The sequence below is a fragment of the Pleurodeles waltl genome, chromosome 10 (genome assembly GCF_031143425.1).
Source record: "Pleurodeles waltl isolate 20211129_DDA chromosome 10, aPleWal1.hap1.20221129, whole genome shotgun sequence".
Classification (NCBI taxonomy): domain Eukaryota; kingdom Metazoa; phylum Chordata; class Amphibia; order Caudata; family Salamandridae; genus Pleurodeles; species Pleurodeles waltl.
Genome location: NC_090449.1, coordinates 138453267 through 138468946, shown reverse-complemented (window position 1 = coordinate 138468946; position 15680 = coordinate 138453267). Strand labels below are relative to the sequence as shown.

At 41.0% G+C, this 15680-nt stretch overlaps 1 protein-coding gene and 1 pseudogene across 1 annotated transcript in view; one reads left to right on the top strand and one right to left on the bottom strand.

Moving 5' to 3' along the window:
- Nucleotides 1–14298, top strand: part of FBXL18 (F-box and leucine rich repeat protein 18) — a 189720-nt gene extending 175422 nt beyond the window's left edge. Inside the window, exon 5 of the mRNA XM_069209993.1 lies at nucleotides 13253–14298. Coding sequence (XP_069066094.1) covers nucleotides 13253–13409 — 157 coding nt within the window. The 3' untranslated portion in view covers nucleotides 13410–14298. The remainder of the gene's footprint in view (nucleotides 1–13252) is intronic.
- On the bottom strand, nucleotides 2265–4287 carry LOC138261229 (dolichyl-diphosphooligosaccharide--protein glycosyltransferase subunit 2-like; annotated as a pseudogene).
- Nucleotides 14299–15680: the final 1382 nt, after the last annotated feature.

The window sequence follows — 15680 nt, the reverse complement described above, 5'->3', positions numbered from 1 at the left end:
TTGTGGGTGTGTGAATAAAAGGTAAAGTCACTACCTTTCTGGTTGTGAAGTCTCCAGATATCAACTAAGTCATTATCTTCTGCTAGTTTGAGCCTAAGTGTGTGAGTGCTTGGGTCTGTAAGTGTATTGTGATAGTTTATCTAAGGTGGTGCCATAAGGGAGATTAAAATCACCCGCCAAGATAAGTTTGCCTTTCTGTGGAATTTCATGTAGTTTGTGGTTTAGAGGTGACCAGAAGGTCGGTTCATCCAATGTCTGAGCATTGATATTTGCAATGAATAAGGGAACACTAAGCTTTGTAATTTTTTATAGTAACCATCTACCATGATAGGCGTCTGCAATCAACTCATCCAAAGAGCCCGCTTTTTTTTTTTTAGAAATCAGAGTGAACACTCCGTTTTTTGTTATTGGCAGGTGAACATATATAGTGAGAAATACATGTGTGCTGCATACTCCGGTGTTTGGTTGGTCCACCTCTGGTGTCTTGGAGAATAATAATATCACTTTTTAACTTACGACAATAATCTAAAACCTTTTTCGTTTGATTGGGTGATGGAGTCATTTGGTGTTAAGGGAGATGAATTCAAGCGATGCCTGAGTCATGATGGTACCACTTTATCGTAGAGGTCGCCTGTAGTGCGTTGAGGAGAGAATATTTCAGGATTTTGTATCTTCATAAAAGACAAAAGATCGCATAAGAAGTAACATATTTATATATATATATTACTGTAAGGTATGTTAGCTGGTATTAAACTTCTAAGAGGAGGATATAAACCCTTGTGTGGCAGCAATTAGCAGATTACATTATAGCAAGAACAGTATGCAGAGTAGGTTGCATGAGGAGGATTGTTGTACCACATGTATTAGTGGATTTTGTGATTTATCTACTAGGTGAGAGAAAAACACCAGTACATTATGAAGAGCATTACATCGTGCATGCTTGGGATGACAGACAAGAGATTTGGCTTTACGAAGATTAGTGTACATGTTTCTGGAAGAAAACCAAGTAAGGTACTCATAAAAAAGGATATCAACCAGGTTATGGAACTGATAGAACAAATTCAGATTTCAAAATAGTAATATAATGATGGAAGATTAATGTGACATTTGGGAGTCTGTTGTCTCATAATGGTCTCTAAGTCTTTGGGTTCATCAGAGACCTGTGAATTTCCCATGAAGACGATCCTCATTTTTGCTGGGCCTATGAAAGAAAAAGTGATATTCAGGGATCTGAGTTCAGAGCGCAGTGCAAGGATTTTATTTTCCTTTGCTCCTTCGTGGGCTTGGCATAATCTTGTGAAATGCCCACTTCATAGCTTTTCCAATCGATAGTTTGATTGTGTTTCATCCGGCCCAGAATCATTTTTGTGTTTTTGTAACGTAGTGGTTGACAAATAAGAGCTCTTGGCCGGTTGGCTGAAATAGAGTTAAGATGCGTTGGAATCCTGTGAGCTCTTTTGATTTTGAAGCTTTGGTCAAATTAAATTCTAGGACCAGTGGGAGCCAAGATTCAAGAAAGGCCACGCAGGATTTCTGTGTTTTCTGGTAATCAAAACATTCTCAGATTGCCCCTTCTGTTTCTGTCCTCTATAGCAGATATTTCCTTTTCCATTAACACCATTTTCCGTGATAGTAGGTCTGATTTTTTTCATGAGAGAGTTCTGGTTGCCTTCAACTTCGCTAATTCTTGATTCTACTTCTTCTGTACAGTTGGCATGACCTTGAACATCCGGTGAGAAGCCTCCCATTTCGAGCTGTAAGTTTTCTGTATCAACTTTGGTAGATTGTGTTAAAACATGCAGAGAGTTGAGCTTTAATAAGATGGTTGTTGGATAGGTCCTGCTTACCTTTAATTAGGGATTTTAGTGACGGCGACAGGTCCTGTTGGGTACGTTTTGGACCAGGTTTTTTTGTTCTCTTTATTCTTTGGACCCTTTGTGTCCTCCCTGGATTCTCTCTCTTTTATGCCTTACATTATTAGCTTGCAGTTATTTGCTGTTTGAATTATTGCATAAATGCACATAAGGTTCTTACAAGGTCAGGTCTCACCTTTCACTTTATTCCCCAAAAACCAACTGTCAGTATAACACACTGTAAACTGACAAGACTATTCACCACTCTGTTCCTTATCCCTTAGTTCATATTATTACAAAAATTCACTTAATCACACAACCATTCTGGGTAGAGGAAACAAAATTCAAAAATAATTTCACATGGCTGAATCATGGCCAGCTGCTGGGCTAAGCATCAGTGCAGATAGAACTGTAAAAAATGCCACGTAAAAAGCCACTTAAAAACAGACTTTCTTTGGCTCTCGAACATGTCTTCTGGCACCTCTTCTTGGAAATTCAAATTAAACGTGTTTGCCATTTGAAAGTTCTTTCCTCTAGCTTCATTTTCCGGATCTCTTGAGTGCCTTCTGGGCTAGCATCCGATTGCCTGCCAGGAATGTGATTGTGCCTAGATGGCAAGGTACTTCAGTGTCTGAAACATGTCTAATTGTGTCCAGTAGACGTACATAAGTCCCTACATCGCACCATGACCTAGATGAAAAAGTATGGTGCTCGGAGCAAAGCTGAAATTTGAAATGTTTGCAACGATCTTGATCCACAGGATGAAGAGCAGCAGCAAAGGCAACAGCACTAGGGCAGTGAAAGTGTTGGACACCACAGTAGGAGGTCTCTTCTCGGGCTCTCGGAACAGGTGCTGGATGTCCAGTTTGGGAGCAAAAAGGGTTTTAGATTGCACAGTTGCTGGCGCATCTTTCTCTGGGAATTTGATTACAACATCAGCCATGTTCCAAAGGATGGGATTTTCTAGAGTAGGGTCTCCAATAATCAAATAAAGTGTGTAGGTGCCAGAGGCCGAATCAAACTCGGTCTTCCATTCCGTGGGATCCAACTCAAACTTACACACGTTCTTGTTGTCTGGCTTAGCGACAAATACAACCTCTTGTCCAGTCCTGTGGTTGTGTAGGCGGACAAAAGTCTGATGTGGAGAGACATCAGCTCCAGTGTTCACATCTCTCAACTGGAAAGACAAGGCAAGGTTCTGGTGACTGTCAGCCGTGAGTGCTCCTTTGGCTTTGGAGGGATAAGTTACCTTGGCCATCTTTGGTGCAATGCTCTGATCTTTGTCCACAATAAAGAGCTCCAAATTACTGATGGCAACTTCAGTTGAGACCTTAACTTTCATCTCCACTTGGCTGGCAATGTATCTGTTGTCACCCTCTGTGCTCAGTGAAAAGTCATAATATCCACTGGTTGGCTTGGCATTCATGAAGTGGAGTTCAAAGATATCCCCTGATGGGGAGAATGTTGTCTGTTGAAGAATTGTGGCTTTGGTGGCTGCAGACTTTGCATGCTGCAGTTTGCTTGGGTCAGCGGCTGGGACAGAACATCGGTAACCCGTAGCCGGAGAATGGGATGCTTATGAGATACTACTGCAGGCCCGTCAGAGACCACGATGAGAGGGAGGTGATAGTTGTTTTGAGAGAGAGCCGCTGCAGCACATGCAACACCAAATGCCTCAGCGAGATTCTCAAAGTTCTTCTTGCTGAAAACTGCGTTCACAAGGTGGACAATCTGATACTCCTTTAATGGTGGTTCCATTCCCACATGGTCCGATAGTGTGTAGGTTGCAGCAACAAACAGTGCTGTGGCTTCTAGTCCTTCTTCAAACTGTAGATAAACTTCCCTGAGGTCATCCAGGCGTGCTACCAGGTCCTCAATCTCTTCCACAATGCCGCTCAGGTCTGCCTGCTGAGATAGGAATGATACCGTCATCAAAGCCTGGATGGTTGCTAAGACGAGTTGTAAGTGCACTGACTACTTCCTGAGAAGCCAGTGGAAGCTTGAAGCCACTCAGAGCTGCAACAGCATGGTAGATCTGTGTTACTGAAGAGTCCTCACTAACAGCCGCAAGCAGGAGGTCCCTCGTTTCATTAGAAATGTCAATCTCACATGCAGAAAGGGCCTGGCAGGACTGTGCGGCATAGAAAAGGGAGTCCACACTGTTTGGGTTGACATTTGCTTTGATAAATTCACAGGCGGCCTTTTTTATCCAACGGTGAGGCTCCTAAATGGTTGAATCCAACAATGTGGTAGTAAGCAGTTTCCAAATGTGAGACTGGCTGTTCAAGTGCTGCTTTTAAACGGTCCACATCAGGCCTGGTAAGATAGTGGCTGGGGGTCAGAGCTCTGATGTTTGCAACCAACAGTATTGCCAAGATGAAAGTGGTGTGTAATCCTTTCCAGACCCCCATGATCCCTGCAGTCCCTCTTGCACACACACTGGTAGTGTCACCAAAGGCCAGGTCGTCGAGATCAGTGGTTAGAGACCACTCTTTGAAAGATAAGTAGTGTTCTCAGCTTAGGATGGGTTATAAAAACAAAATGCTGGATCAGTTTTGGAAAGCGATAATTTATGCTTAGGTAAATTATTTGAGTGCTGGGCTAGGCATAGTGATTATGCTTCACTGGGACGAGAGAGCCCCCTTACGTCTTGCATTACCCCCCTCACTTCAACTTCTAATCAGAGGTGGTGAGGTGTTAGAGGATTGTGTCATTCATGTAGAGGATTTTAAACACCACCATTGAGGGGATCTTAGAACTGTTGAAAATGGCACCATTATGCAGAACTTAATGGAAGGGGTGTCATCCTGGATGCTGAGAGGAGGATCGATAAGGTATGGAACAAAACATGCTGTGAAGCGTATTGGCTCAGTAAGGGCATGAGTACGCCCAGTAGAGAAGGAATTATTTTGTCCTTAGGGGATTAAAGAGCTGCCCGAAACGGTGCCACTGTGTAAAGAGTGGATGTTAAGTTAGGCTGTTAATTTGGGAGCGGACACCATCTTAAGTGCTGTGCTAAAGAGCCAAAGTGTTCTGGAGGCCCTATGGAATTGGATTTTGTACCGCATTGCAAAAGAGGTGAAAAGAGCTGAGCACGATTGATTAGTAGGGAGGCACCATTGTTGCTGTGCAAGTCCAGATGCCGTTTTGAGCACCCAGTGTTTGTCTTGTCAAACCGCAACTTGATATACACGACTATTCAGGCTTACGTTATTGTTGTCAGAGATTGTTGAAGTGTGACAAGTTTGATGAGAGGTGAAACAAGCATTGGCAAAGCCAATAGGTATTGTCCATGCAAAAACTATTGGCTTTGCCAATGTGTTTCGCCTTGTTGTTCACCAGCGTGGCTGCTGTTCTGTATGGCTAAAAGTTAGTGGCATAGAGGAGAGTGGCGTGGAGTGTCGTAGAGTGGAATGGTGAAAAGTGGAGTAGAGGGTTGTAGAGTGGAGTGGTGTAGAGTGTCATCTATTGGAATGGCATAGTGTGGAGTCGCATAAAGTGGCATACACTAGAGTGACATAGAGTGGAGTGGACTGGTGTAGAGTGCATTGATGTAGAATGTTGCACAGCATAGAAGCATAGAGTGCAGTGGCATTGAAATCAGAGGAGTCCAATGCAGCATTGTAGAATACAGTGACATAGATTAGAATGGTTTGTAGTAGAGTGGAGTGGGGCAGATTGGGGAGGTACATATGCATTGGCATAGAGGTGAAGTATGCAAAGGGCAGTGATGCAGAGTAGAGTGATGTTCAGGGCAGTGACGCAGAGTATAGTCAAGTGGCATAGAGTGCAGTGGCGTAAAATGCAGAGTAGAGTCTGTGGCGTAAAGTGCAGTGGCGTAGACTTCAGTGGTGGAGAGTAGAGTGCAGTGGTGTAGAGAGCTGTGGCATAGAGTGCTGTGGTGCAGAGTACAGTGCGGTGGCATGCAGTGGTTAAGAGCAGAGTGACAGAGTGCAGTGGTATAGTGTGGAGTGGCGAAAAGTCGAGTAGAGTGCTGTGGAGTGCAGTGGCATAGAGTAGATTGTTTCAGAGTAGAATGAAGCAGCATAGACTGGAGTGGTGCATGATAGAGTGCATTTGTTTAAAGTGACATAGAGTGCATTTGCCTATAGCGTATTAGCATAGAAGGCAGTAGCATAGAGTGCAGAGTGGGCGTAGAGCAGTGGTTCCCAACCTTTTGACTTGTCTGGACCCCCATTTTATCAGTACTGGAACCCGGGGACCCCCACTGAATCATTATTGGAATATGGGGACCACTCAATGAGTCATTACTGAAAGCTGGAGACCTAATCTGTTAATAGTATTACATTTTCCAAGCAGCTGCAGACCCCCTGAGGAGACTTTGCGGACCCCCCGGGGTCCCCAGACCACAACTTGGAAACCACTGGCGTAGAGTACAGCGTAGAATGGAGTTGTGCAGAGTTGATTGATGTGGCCTAGACTGAAGTGGTGTAGAGTGCAATGGCGAAGAGTGAAGTGGTTTCGAGTGGAGTGGCAAAGAGTGCATTGGCATTAAGTAGAATCATACAGGGTAGAGTAGAGAGGCGTAGCTTGCAGTGACATAGAGTGGAAGGGTGCAGAGTGCAGTGGTGTGGAGTGGTGCAGAGTAGAGCAGAGTGGTGTGGTGGCACACTGGCATTACATACAACACATTTTTGATATAAATGACCATTACATTTGCATAGACATACAGTTTTACTAATAAAACTATACAGGGCACAGACTGAGTGCAAATTACATCACCTAGTGTAATGATATGTTTTGATCATTTTAAAGTATTTGTTTCCAGCACACTTCAGAAGTAAAAAATGATCATTTGTGCATTCATAATACTGAAATGTTCTGAAACACATACAGTTTATTTGAATGTTGTTGTGTTCAAAACAATATTTTCCTACCTCCAATATCCAGCAAGATTGTTACATAAATCTTCTCACTTTGAAGTCACAGAAGAAAAGTAAATAAGCACCCTTAGAAAACAGTGCCTGACATTTGACCTCGGTCTTTGCTGCACAGCAAGTGTGATGAGATAAGAACAAGATTTAAAGGCCTTTTAACGGAAAGCGAGTCTGTGGAAGGATCCAGAAAACACGGTTTATGCAATGGGAGGGACAAACAAAACAAGAGAGCCTGAAGCAAATAAAGCCAGCAAATGGAAAGCCAGAAAGTGAGTTATAAACCACAAAACCAAAGGTAATCAATGAGTGGAATACATTCCAAGTCAACTTTCTGAAAGTCCCCAAGATGTCTTCAACAAACCAGACAGCTGTGCTGCCTGATAGGCTGCAACCTCAAAAAACGACCTGCCTGCATGTGTGTGGAAGCCACAGTAGAATTGTGTACTTGCGGTGCAAATTGTACCCGACTCGTAAACGAACTGATGGACATTTTTCTGCTTTATTGTGCTAAAATCTTTCTCATGTCAGCTATTGAAGTGATTTCACACAATCATCCTTTTTCTTTTGACTTTGAAGTTGACCTCCGTGCCTGTTCCAGCAGTGAAGATTGCAGGCAGTCCAGCAGAGGCGGTTATTTTGGTGGCAGTTTTGCTGAAAGCTAATTCTTTTATTTATGTGCTTTTTTTGTTCCCGGGAGCTAGGTATGAAGCAAATGGGGAGGCGGTGGAGTTTTTTTTTGTTACAGATGCAGTGCCTGGAATTCCAAAATAATATCGTACAAAGGTAGGACTTTCGTTTGAGAGAAAATGAGCAGGCACACGGTGTGTATAATGTTGCTGAGATTAAAGGAGTCTGGTGTGTTCTCCTCATAAGGGGCATCAGTCTTTGAATGCGCTCTTAGCTTTCCACTCCCTGTTTATGGTCCTAAGATCTGATTAGTTAATCCACATAGTATTGTGTGTTTACCGACATTCAGTTTAAAAGTTTTTTTCCACATTATAACTGTTTTGTTAACCATAGGATCACGCATATTGGCACACACTTATTGCTTTTTGTGCCTGTCCTTAAATTGTCATGAGTCAGTACAAATGGTTGTTAAAAACTGGTAATGAATGATCATATAGCAATGCCTGAGCCATCCTAAAGGCTGCAGGGATAGCTTCTTACATTACCACGATGGGCATCTGATATTTATGTATTTATTTATTGTTGTTGCAGTAGATGCCGTAGTGTGATGGTTATGTTTAGTTGTGGAATCGTTGTGCACATTTCCATAGGACTCAAACCATACCTCACTGGTAACCCACTACATAGACTGACACCCTTTTGAGGTTGCTTGTGTTGCCAGTGGTTGAGAATAATTCGAAAATTCTTCTCATCACTTTGTTTGGTGTTGCTGCAGGTGCTCTAACTGAGATTGGTATGGCCAGATGTGGGTTTGTGATCACTGTGTCACAGTACACAAGCTGTAGCTCTCATTGGCCAGGCCTAAGTAGACTGAAGCCAGTTCGGGGTTCTTGTGTTCCTGTCTGGAGAGGACCTGGCTAAGCGGTACGGGTGGGAGTCAGTGGTGGCATACTGAGTCAAGAACAATGGTCTGAAATGCTACCACAAGGGATCGCAGTGGCTGAGATTAATTCAAGCGTTCAGCCCATCACTTTGTTGTTTGTTCTCTTATTTTGCTGAACCTTTAAAACATCTCACTAAATTCTAGATTCAAATGAGTTAGGTGTGTTTCTCACCAAACACTACTTGACTCCGTCTCGCATGCACGTTTACCGTGAACACTGAAATTCAGGCAAGACATTCCGGATGAATGAGTCAAATTTAAATCATTGGCCTTGTGTTTTTGGCCAGCAGATTCTTGGATAATTGATCAATACGCCAGACCTAAAAAATTTGTATCACTTGCATCTGGATAAATGGCACATAGGAGATATTGAGGACATTGTCACAGAAGCAAAGTTCTTGCCAGAATGCAAATACTGCAATAGTTTGACTACTCATGCTCTTGAATACTCTGAATTGTTCTGTGCAGTCATATAGGTTGGGCCTTCCTTTCACTGTACAATTGTGGCTTTATTAGTGGTAGTCACAGAACTTCCAAACTGAGTAGAAGTTATTGAGATATCATCATGCCACTTGATCCAAGAGTCAATGCTCGTGGTGCAATAAAGGTAGCCTCTGTTCCTAGATACCCCTTTGATGCAGGTATGAAATTTGACTTGTATTTATCAAATCTATCAGTTTGTTTTCTGTTGGGAGCTGTGGTGCATTTGTTGAGGGCACAGACAGACTTGTGAACTGCATTATTGCAACTAAAAGTTAATCAGTATTACAGGAAAAAGAGGGGGCATCAGCGAGATGAAGGAAGGTGTCTTACCGTAGCACACAGTAGGCAGTCTAGAGATTGTGCATTTCAAGTTCTGCACATAGATGACTAACTGGTTGTTCCAGTATTTGAAGCTGACATTTTTTCACAAGCATTAATATCAACACATCTAAAAACAATGCTAAAATAGTATTTGAAGGTGATATGTTTTCAGATGCATTATTATCAACTAAAGACAATGCTAACATTGTTTTAAGGCGTCTAGATAGGCAGGTGGGGTGAAGCGACAGTGGTTTGGATTCATACTTTGCAAAATAGGTCTATAATAAGTAGTCTCTAAATAAAGGATGAAGCAGGCTAGAAGAATGGCTCTAGGCCTAGATAGTTAGAATTTGGTATGTTTCTTTATGTGGGCACTAAAGAATGATCCATTTTGGTCTTTAATGGATAGTGGGGCAGCACAGGTTACGGAGTGCTACAAGAAATGCTGGAAACGCCACTCCGCGCAAGGATATAGCACAAAGCTGAGCTATCCCTCGGGTTCCCAGCTGTTTTTGTTAATGGCTATCTGTGTGATGATGACAGCTGAACTGTGGATGTTCTGAATGCATTCGGATTCCAGACTCAAAGGGCGGATGTAGAAACAATTTGCCAGCGGGCAATGTTGTATCACATTATTTATAAGTAAGTGGGCAGAGTGCAGCTTTGGGCTGACAAGGAGTCTCAAGGTACTCTTCCGGAGCGGGGCTCTCCTAGCCCTCACACGCAGATGGAAAGTTTGAGATGTTTGCAGGCAGCAGCTTGGAAGGTTTTTTGTGCCAGGATGTGCATCATATTTTGCCCTGAGAAGAACAGCAGAATCTTTCTACAGTGAGGGTGTCATGGCCTTAAAGTCTGAAACCTCGGAAGGGCTTGTAGGCGAACAGCTACAGAGTATGAAGGTATTTGATTACAAGGCAGAGGTTCTTTAAATCCATGTGACCAGTGACCTGGCTGAGAGAGGGTACCCAAAGGGGGGGCGAAGCTCTCTCTCATGCTCACAGTGCGAAATAATCCCCCAAAAACCTTTAAGAAGTCCAAACAGCCCCCCAAATTGCGCATTTATTAGATTGTATAGCTATGGGCATGTATTTGTAAGAAATAGACCTGATGGATAACATATTATTTTTGTCTCGGGACTGGAGTCAACTGCCCACTCTGTTAGAGGGAAATGCAGGCTAACCTTATAGAGTTAATGGCTGTTGGTTGAGGTATTCCTTGAGCTTTAGACCTTTTTTGGTCCATCACCACTTTAAGGTGAATGTCAAAAATGGAGGTCATTAGAACCCATTAATGCTGGGGTTAGAAAGCTTCATCATCTACAAAGCCAATATGACCAGCTTCCGCGCCCATCCGGATGACGATTTCACCACCTTAGTGTGTCTCTGCACACATAGCCTTTCCTCAGCTGAATTGAGTTCGAGGAACTCTCTTGTGGGAACATTTTTAATGTGCAGTTTCCTTATCCGAAACTTAACAATGATACATTCTCACCATTTTTTACGTCTATTTTTCACTGTAGTGTTGCAGTTTCATTATATATAAAAATATGTATTGTTTGGTGGCTTTTTAGGTACCAGAGATCGTGAGCTATGGTTGTTACTGGGTGTTATACAGTCTGCGAATGTGAATTCAAGGATTTCTTTCAACTGTTGCTCAATACTCCACTGAATGTGTATTTAGTAGTTCTTGATTTTTGTTTTGTGGTAAGGCAAAGAGAGTCTTTTTGTTTTGAACTAGTTTCATTTATAATCATTTTAGTTTCAGCTCGGCACCAGAAGCCGGGTATTGTGGAGATCCAACTGCCCTTTGATTGCTAGGATCGATTTTTGTGTGGCTTGTTAGAGAATTTGGAAACATCATCTCTAGCACTTGATTGCCTTCCAGTTTCAAACATTATGCTAAAATCTCAACCAGGTGTGAGAGAGAGGATCTTGAGTGGAAGGACTTGGGTTTACAAGTGTACGAACCTGAAGTACTTTAGTGCCATACGTTTATATTGGAAAACTTTGTGAATTTCATAATTTTTTTTATTCGTTTAAATCGCTAGAGAAAGGGGCATCAGTAACAGGGAATGTGGGTAAATAAAAGTAAATGTGTCTAAAAAAAATTAATAATCGTATTTTTTTATTGGGTTCCTGTAAAATATTGTGCTGAAAACAAAGGTCTTACTATGTTGTGCGGAGAAATATTCGATCACAAATGGCAGAATTTCACCACAGGAATTTCCTCCAATGAATGCCGGTGTATTTATAATTTTGTTCGCCCCAGTATTGGCCGGTACTAGAATTTCTTAATAGCTTTCCATCCAAAAGCCGCGGTGATCTGCTCGCCCTGATGCATTGTAGTCGTACTGCCTGCCCCTCCGTCCCAGCAATGTGGTAATCCCTTAAGTGCAGCTTTCTAGTGCTCTTGGGCTGACGTCGCAGTCTACCTGGTCTGGCAGAGGAGACTGGAATTGTCCTTTGGGGGTTTGAATTAAGAGATAACCTAGATAGCACCTGTAAGCATTTCTTTTGATGTTAATGATCTCCTACCTTGTTGTCATGCTACTTGTGCTTCACAAAAATTATGTTGTGGAGTGTAAACATTTTTATGTGTCAAGGGACTGACTCACGGACGCCACAGTATCCCCAAACAAAAAGACAAAGGTTTAGGTGATCTGGAGTTTTACTAGAATTATAAAGGGCAGTTTTTTGTTTTTTTTACAGACAATGCTTCCACTTTTTATTTTTATACTTTTATCTGTGTTAAAATGTTCTCTTCCTTGTTACTAGACATGAACCTCAACCCCTCGTTTCAACCCGTTTTATGCCTGCTGTCAAACTTGGCATTTCCATTTGCGTTCTTCCAATTGTATATTTTTCCACAACTGGTAATAAATATAAACAACAAACATAGTCAGATACAGGGTTTGTTTGGTCCACAAAACCTTACTTTGCACTTTCACATAGCTTTAAGTTCGTGGTTTATTTGACTTGCACCTAAAAATAAATGAAACGCTTGCATGGAGGAATAGTCGAGCTTTTAAAAAGCTTGCTTGGACTTTCAAGACCATCAAAACCATATGATTCAAGATAAGAGTCCCTAATGGTCGTCAGCGAGAAGAGGTCAACCCCACCTTATAAATGAGGAATTAAGGATGAGCCATCACAAATTGTCCAGCACAAATTAGCCTGTTTGGCCATCCATTCCTAGCACATTAAATACAGATATGTCTTTTCAGCCAAGTAATAGAAGAGTTATATATTGAAAGTTTGTCTGGTATGTCCGCGACTTTAATCACGTGGATTCAGGTACATTTCTTTCTTGTAAGGTGTGAGTTTAGACACAGACCTCATTTTATTTTATTTGAAACATTTTCCTTAAGCCATTTTTTTTATTCAAAATGATCCACAATTCACAACAAACCAGCACATCAAAACCAGTGCATTGTGCACTTTATGGGAGGAAGAATAATTGCAGATATTCTCGAATGAAAACCAATTTCACCCTACTCACCCATTCCTGTATTCGTTTTGACTGTAAGAACCTTTTGATTGAATTACCCAAGTTATGTGTACCTTTCTTTCCTTAATCAGGGACTTGCATTTCTTCCTCTTAATATCTCTTCTCAGCCTCTACTATAAGTGGTGGCTACAAGGTTACCAATATTTGCTTATTTTGTGAATTACGACTTATAGGCAGCTCTTGTACATGTAAGGTCCATTATGAAATGAAATGTCTAACTCTTGATTTCAGTATGCCTATCACATTGAATTCTGTGATTTGATCAGGAAAATTCAAGTTGTTGGATAACCTTCTCTTTTTGTTTATACTGAGTGTATTTTTATGTCTTTTCGTCTTACAGTTCTCCTGTCCTAAACTTTCTGGTTCTCAGTGAATTTTTGATTCCAAAAAGTTCGCTTCCATACATATTTGTACATTTCCCTTTCCTAACAAAAAGGACAATTTCTCTTTTCGTTGATGGTTTCTTAGCAAATTACTTTAGCGATGTATACATTGATGGTAGCGCACAGGTAAAACGAAGAATACCTCAAAGCGCACTTCATATAGCTCAATACTCCACATTTTAAAGACTGTTCAGACACCTACTTCAAGATTCATATTATTTTCCTTTTTCCTTTTAGTTTCCAGGGAGATCGACCTGCACTGAACGTTGTGATATTCCCACTGTTGCACGAGGGATTGACGGATGTAATCCGAGATGTTCCCATGATGCATCTAGATGAGCTAACCTTGTTCAAGAGCCGAGTGGCGGAGGAACCACCGAACCTTTGGTGGTGAATGTGGTTGGTTCTGGGACAAAAGGTCGACAGATGAACTAAATGGCTGGTTTGAGCATGTCCATTTTTAAGCATGCTAAGTGAAGGCTTCAACTTTGGTTTAATACAGATAAAGCTTTTGAGTCCGAAGGTTCGCACAAAAGCAGCGAGAAAACACTACTATTTGGGCTCGTTTCTGTTCGAAAGAAAGCTAGATTTAAAAGATATGGTGATAGAACGCCCAGTTGGACCATTTACCCTGTAAAGATGTTGCACACCTACTTCCATACAAACCAGGATTGAAACTGCAAACCATAGTTTTCCAAAACTGTACATAAGATTAAGAATTGTGAACGTGCTTGATCCCGGTTCTGTGCTTTGCCTTTCAGTTTATGTGGAAGAAGTAATTGTTCAGTCTGTGTGAATCCTTCTACTTACTTTCCTGGCATACAGGTGGCCGAGAAGAATCTGTGATAGCATATGACGCGCTTCATTGCGCTCCTTGAAAGGCTTGTAAGATAATTTAAGCACTTCGGAACGCGAAGGAGTTTTGCTGATGGATGGTCCATTCTTGTAAAACCTGTAGCACATACAGACACTTTATAACATAGAAGCAAAAGCTTGATGGTGGTTCGCTGTGTTTATGCACTTTGGCTATGCAGGGACAAATCATAACATTGTGTGTATACTTTTTGTTAAAGTTGGGAAGTCTAAATCTCTCAGAACCTCTTCTTGTTTGCACAATCTCTGTAAACAGTAGGATGAATTACAATTGTTAAGTGGAGACTGGCAACTCTCACAAAAAGGCAGGAAAACTGACCTTGTCCAAGTGTTAAATATGCATACGATCTAGCCCAGGTTAAGATGAAGATATGTAATTTGTTTTAACCAAATAAACTTTTGAGATCCTTGTCATGGTTACCGATGTGTTCCTTCGCCCTGATGAAAGCAAATCTATGTGTTGGGCAGTGGCAAGTAGCCGAGAGGTAACAGAAGTTGTGTGCCAGCTAAAGGGTATAAAATAATGCTTAAACCAGGGATTTTAGTTTTCATCAAAATCCGCACCTCGGATTTGGAGAGGAGGAGTAGATTAGCCGAGTTCAAAAAAGAAAACGGAGATGCTAATAGTAATGTTTAGTGAAAACTCCACCGCCACTGTTTGGCAAGTGGCGCTCAGATGTTAGAAAAATTGATGCCTAAATTCCCTAAACTAAAAGCCCATAAATGAAATAACATTGCTGAACAATATCAATAACTATGTAGAATATACATTTTAACACAAAACAATAACACTGTAATGACAGCAAAAGAAATATTGAATATAACCTAGATTAATATTGTTATTTAAATGAAACTTAAAATATACAAGGTGGTGTCAAAAATTGAATAGTAAATATGTTGATTTATACAAAACTACATGTTTAAATAACATTTCAAAATTAATTAGTTCAATATTTTGAAAAAGGGTGGTAGAATGGCGAAGAGAGCTGTTTTGGGGTTCCAGTTGAAAAAAAGGTGGAAATAATGGCAAACATAAACAGTTTTATAGTATAATTTATTTTTTAAACAATTATCTCGTGGTGTATTTTATTTTGGATTTGTGATCAATTCGTTATCACTAGTGGAATCAGGCTCTGGTCTGCATGAGAATTTTAAATAGCAAGTTCGGCAGATACGTATACATCCTACACCCCTATGAGGCTGTACCAATCATTTCAACATACTGTAATGAAAATAATTTGTAGTAAATGTTGTAGTATATGCTATTTGATGGGAGACTACTACCTGTCTTTTTTCATGTGTCACGGGTGGTGACCACCCTATGGAACTACATAGATACATATTTCTCAAAACAAGCCTACCAAAAAACTCACTTCTTCTCATTTTTATATTTTAGGATTTTACAACTAAACACATTTACAAACGCAGTGGTTGGCATACAATGAACGAATAAAGGTCTTTCATATTGTGTGGAAAATCGGTGTAAAAATGGAAGTTCATTATTAAAAACAGAACCACTTGACATTAAGGGTCAATTATCAAATTAAAACTGGTGCGAATAGTTTGTGTTTCATAAAGGAAAGTATATCAAGAGGAACAAAGGAGAAAAACGGGTTATAAAAAATGTGTGGCCTGAAAGAACAAGAGTGATAGTCAAAGCAAGCTTTATTCGGTTCATTGTACAAACCATAAAAGCGACATCCTACAAGCCTTCAAAATATCCAAAATTAAAATGTATATATGTAGATCCTTTCTAAAATTACAAGCATACAATTACAAAGTCAGACCAGAT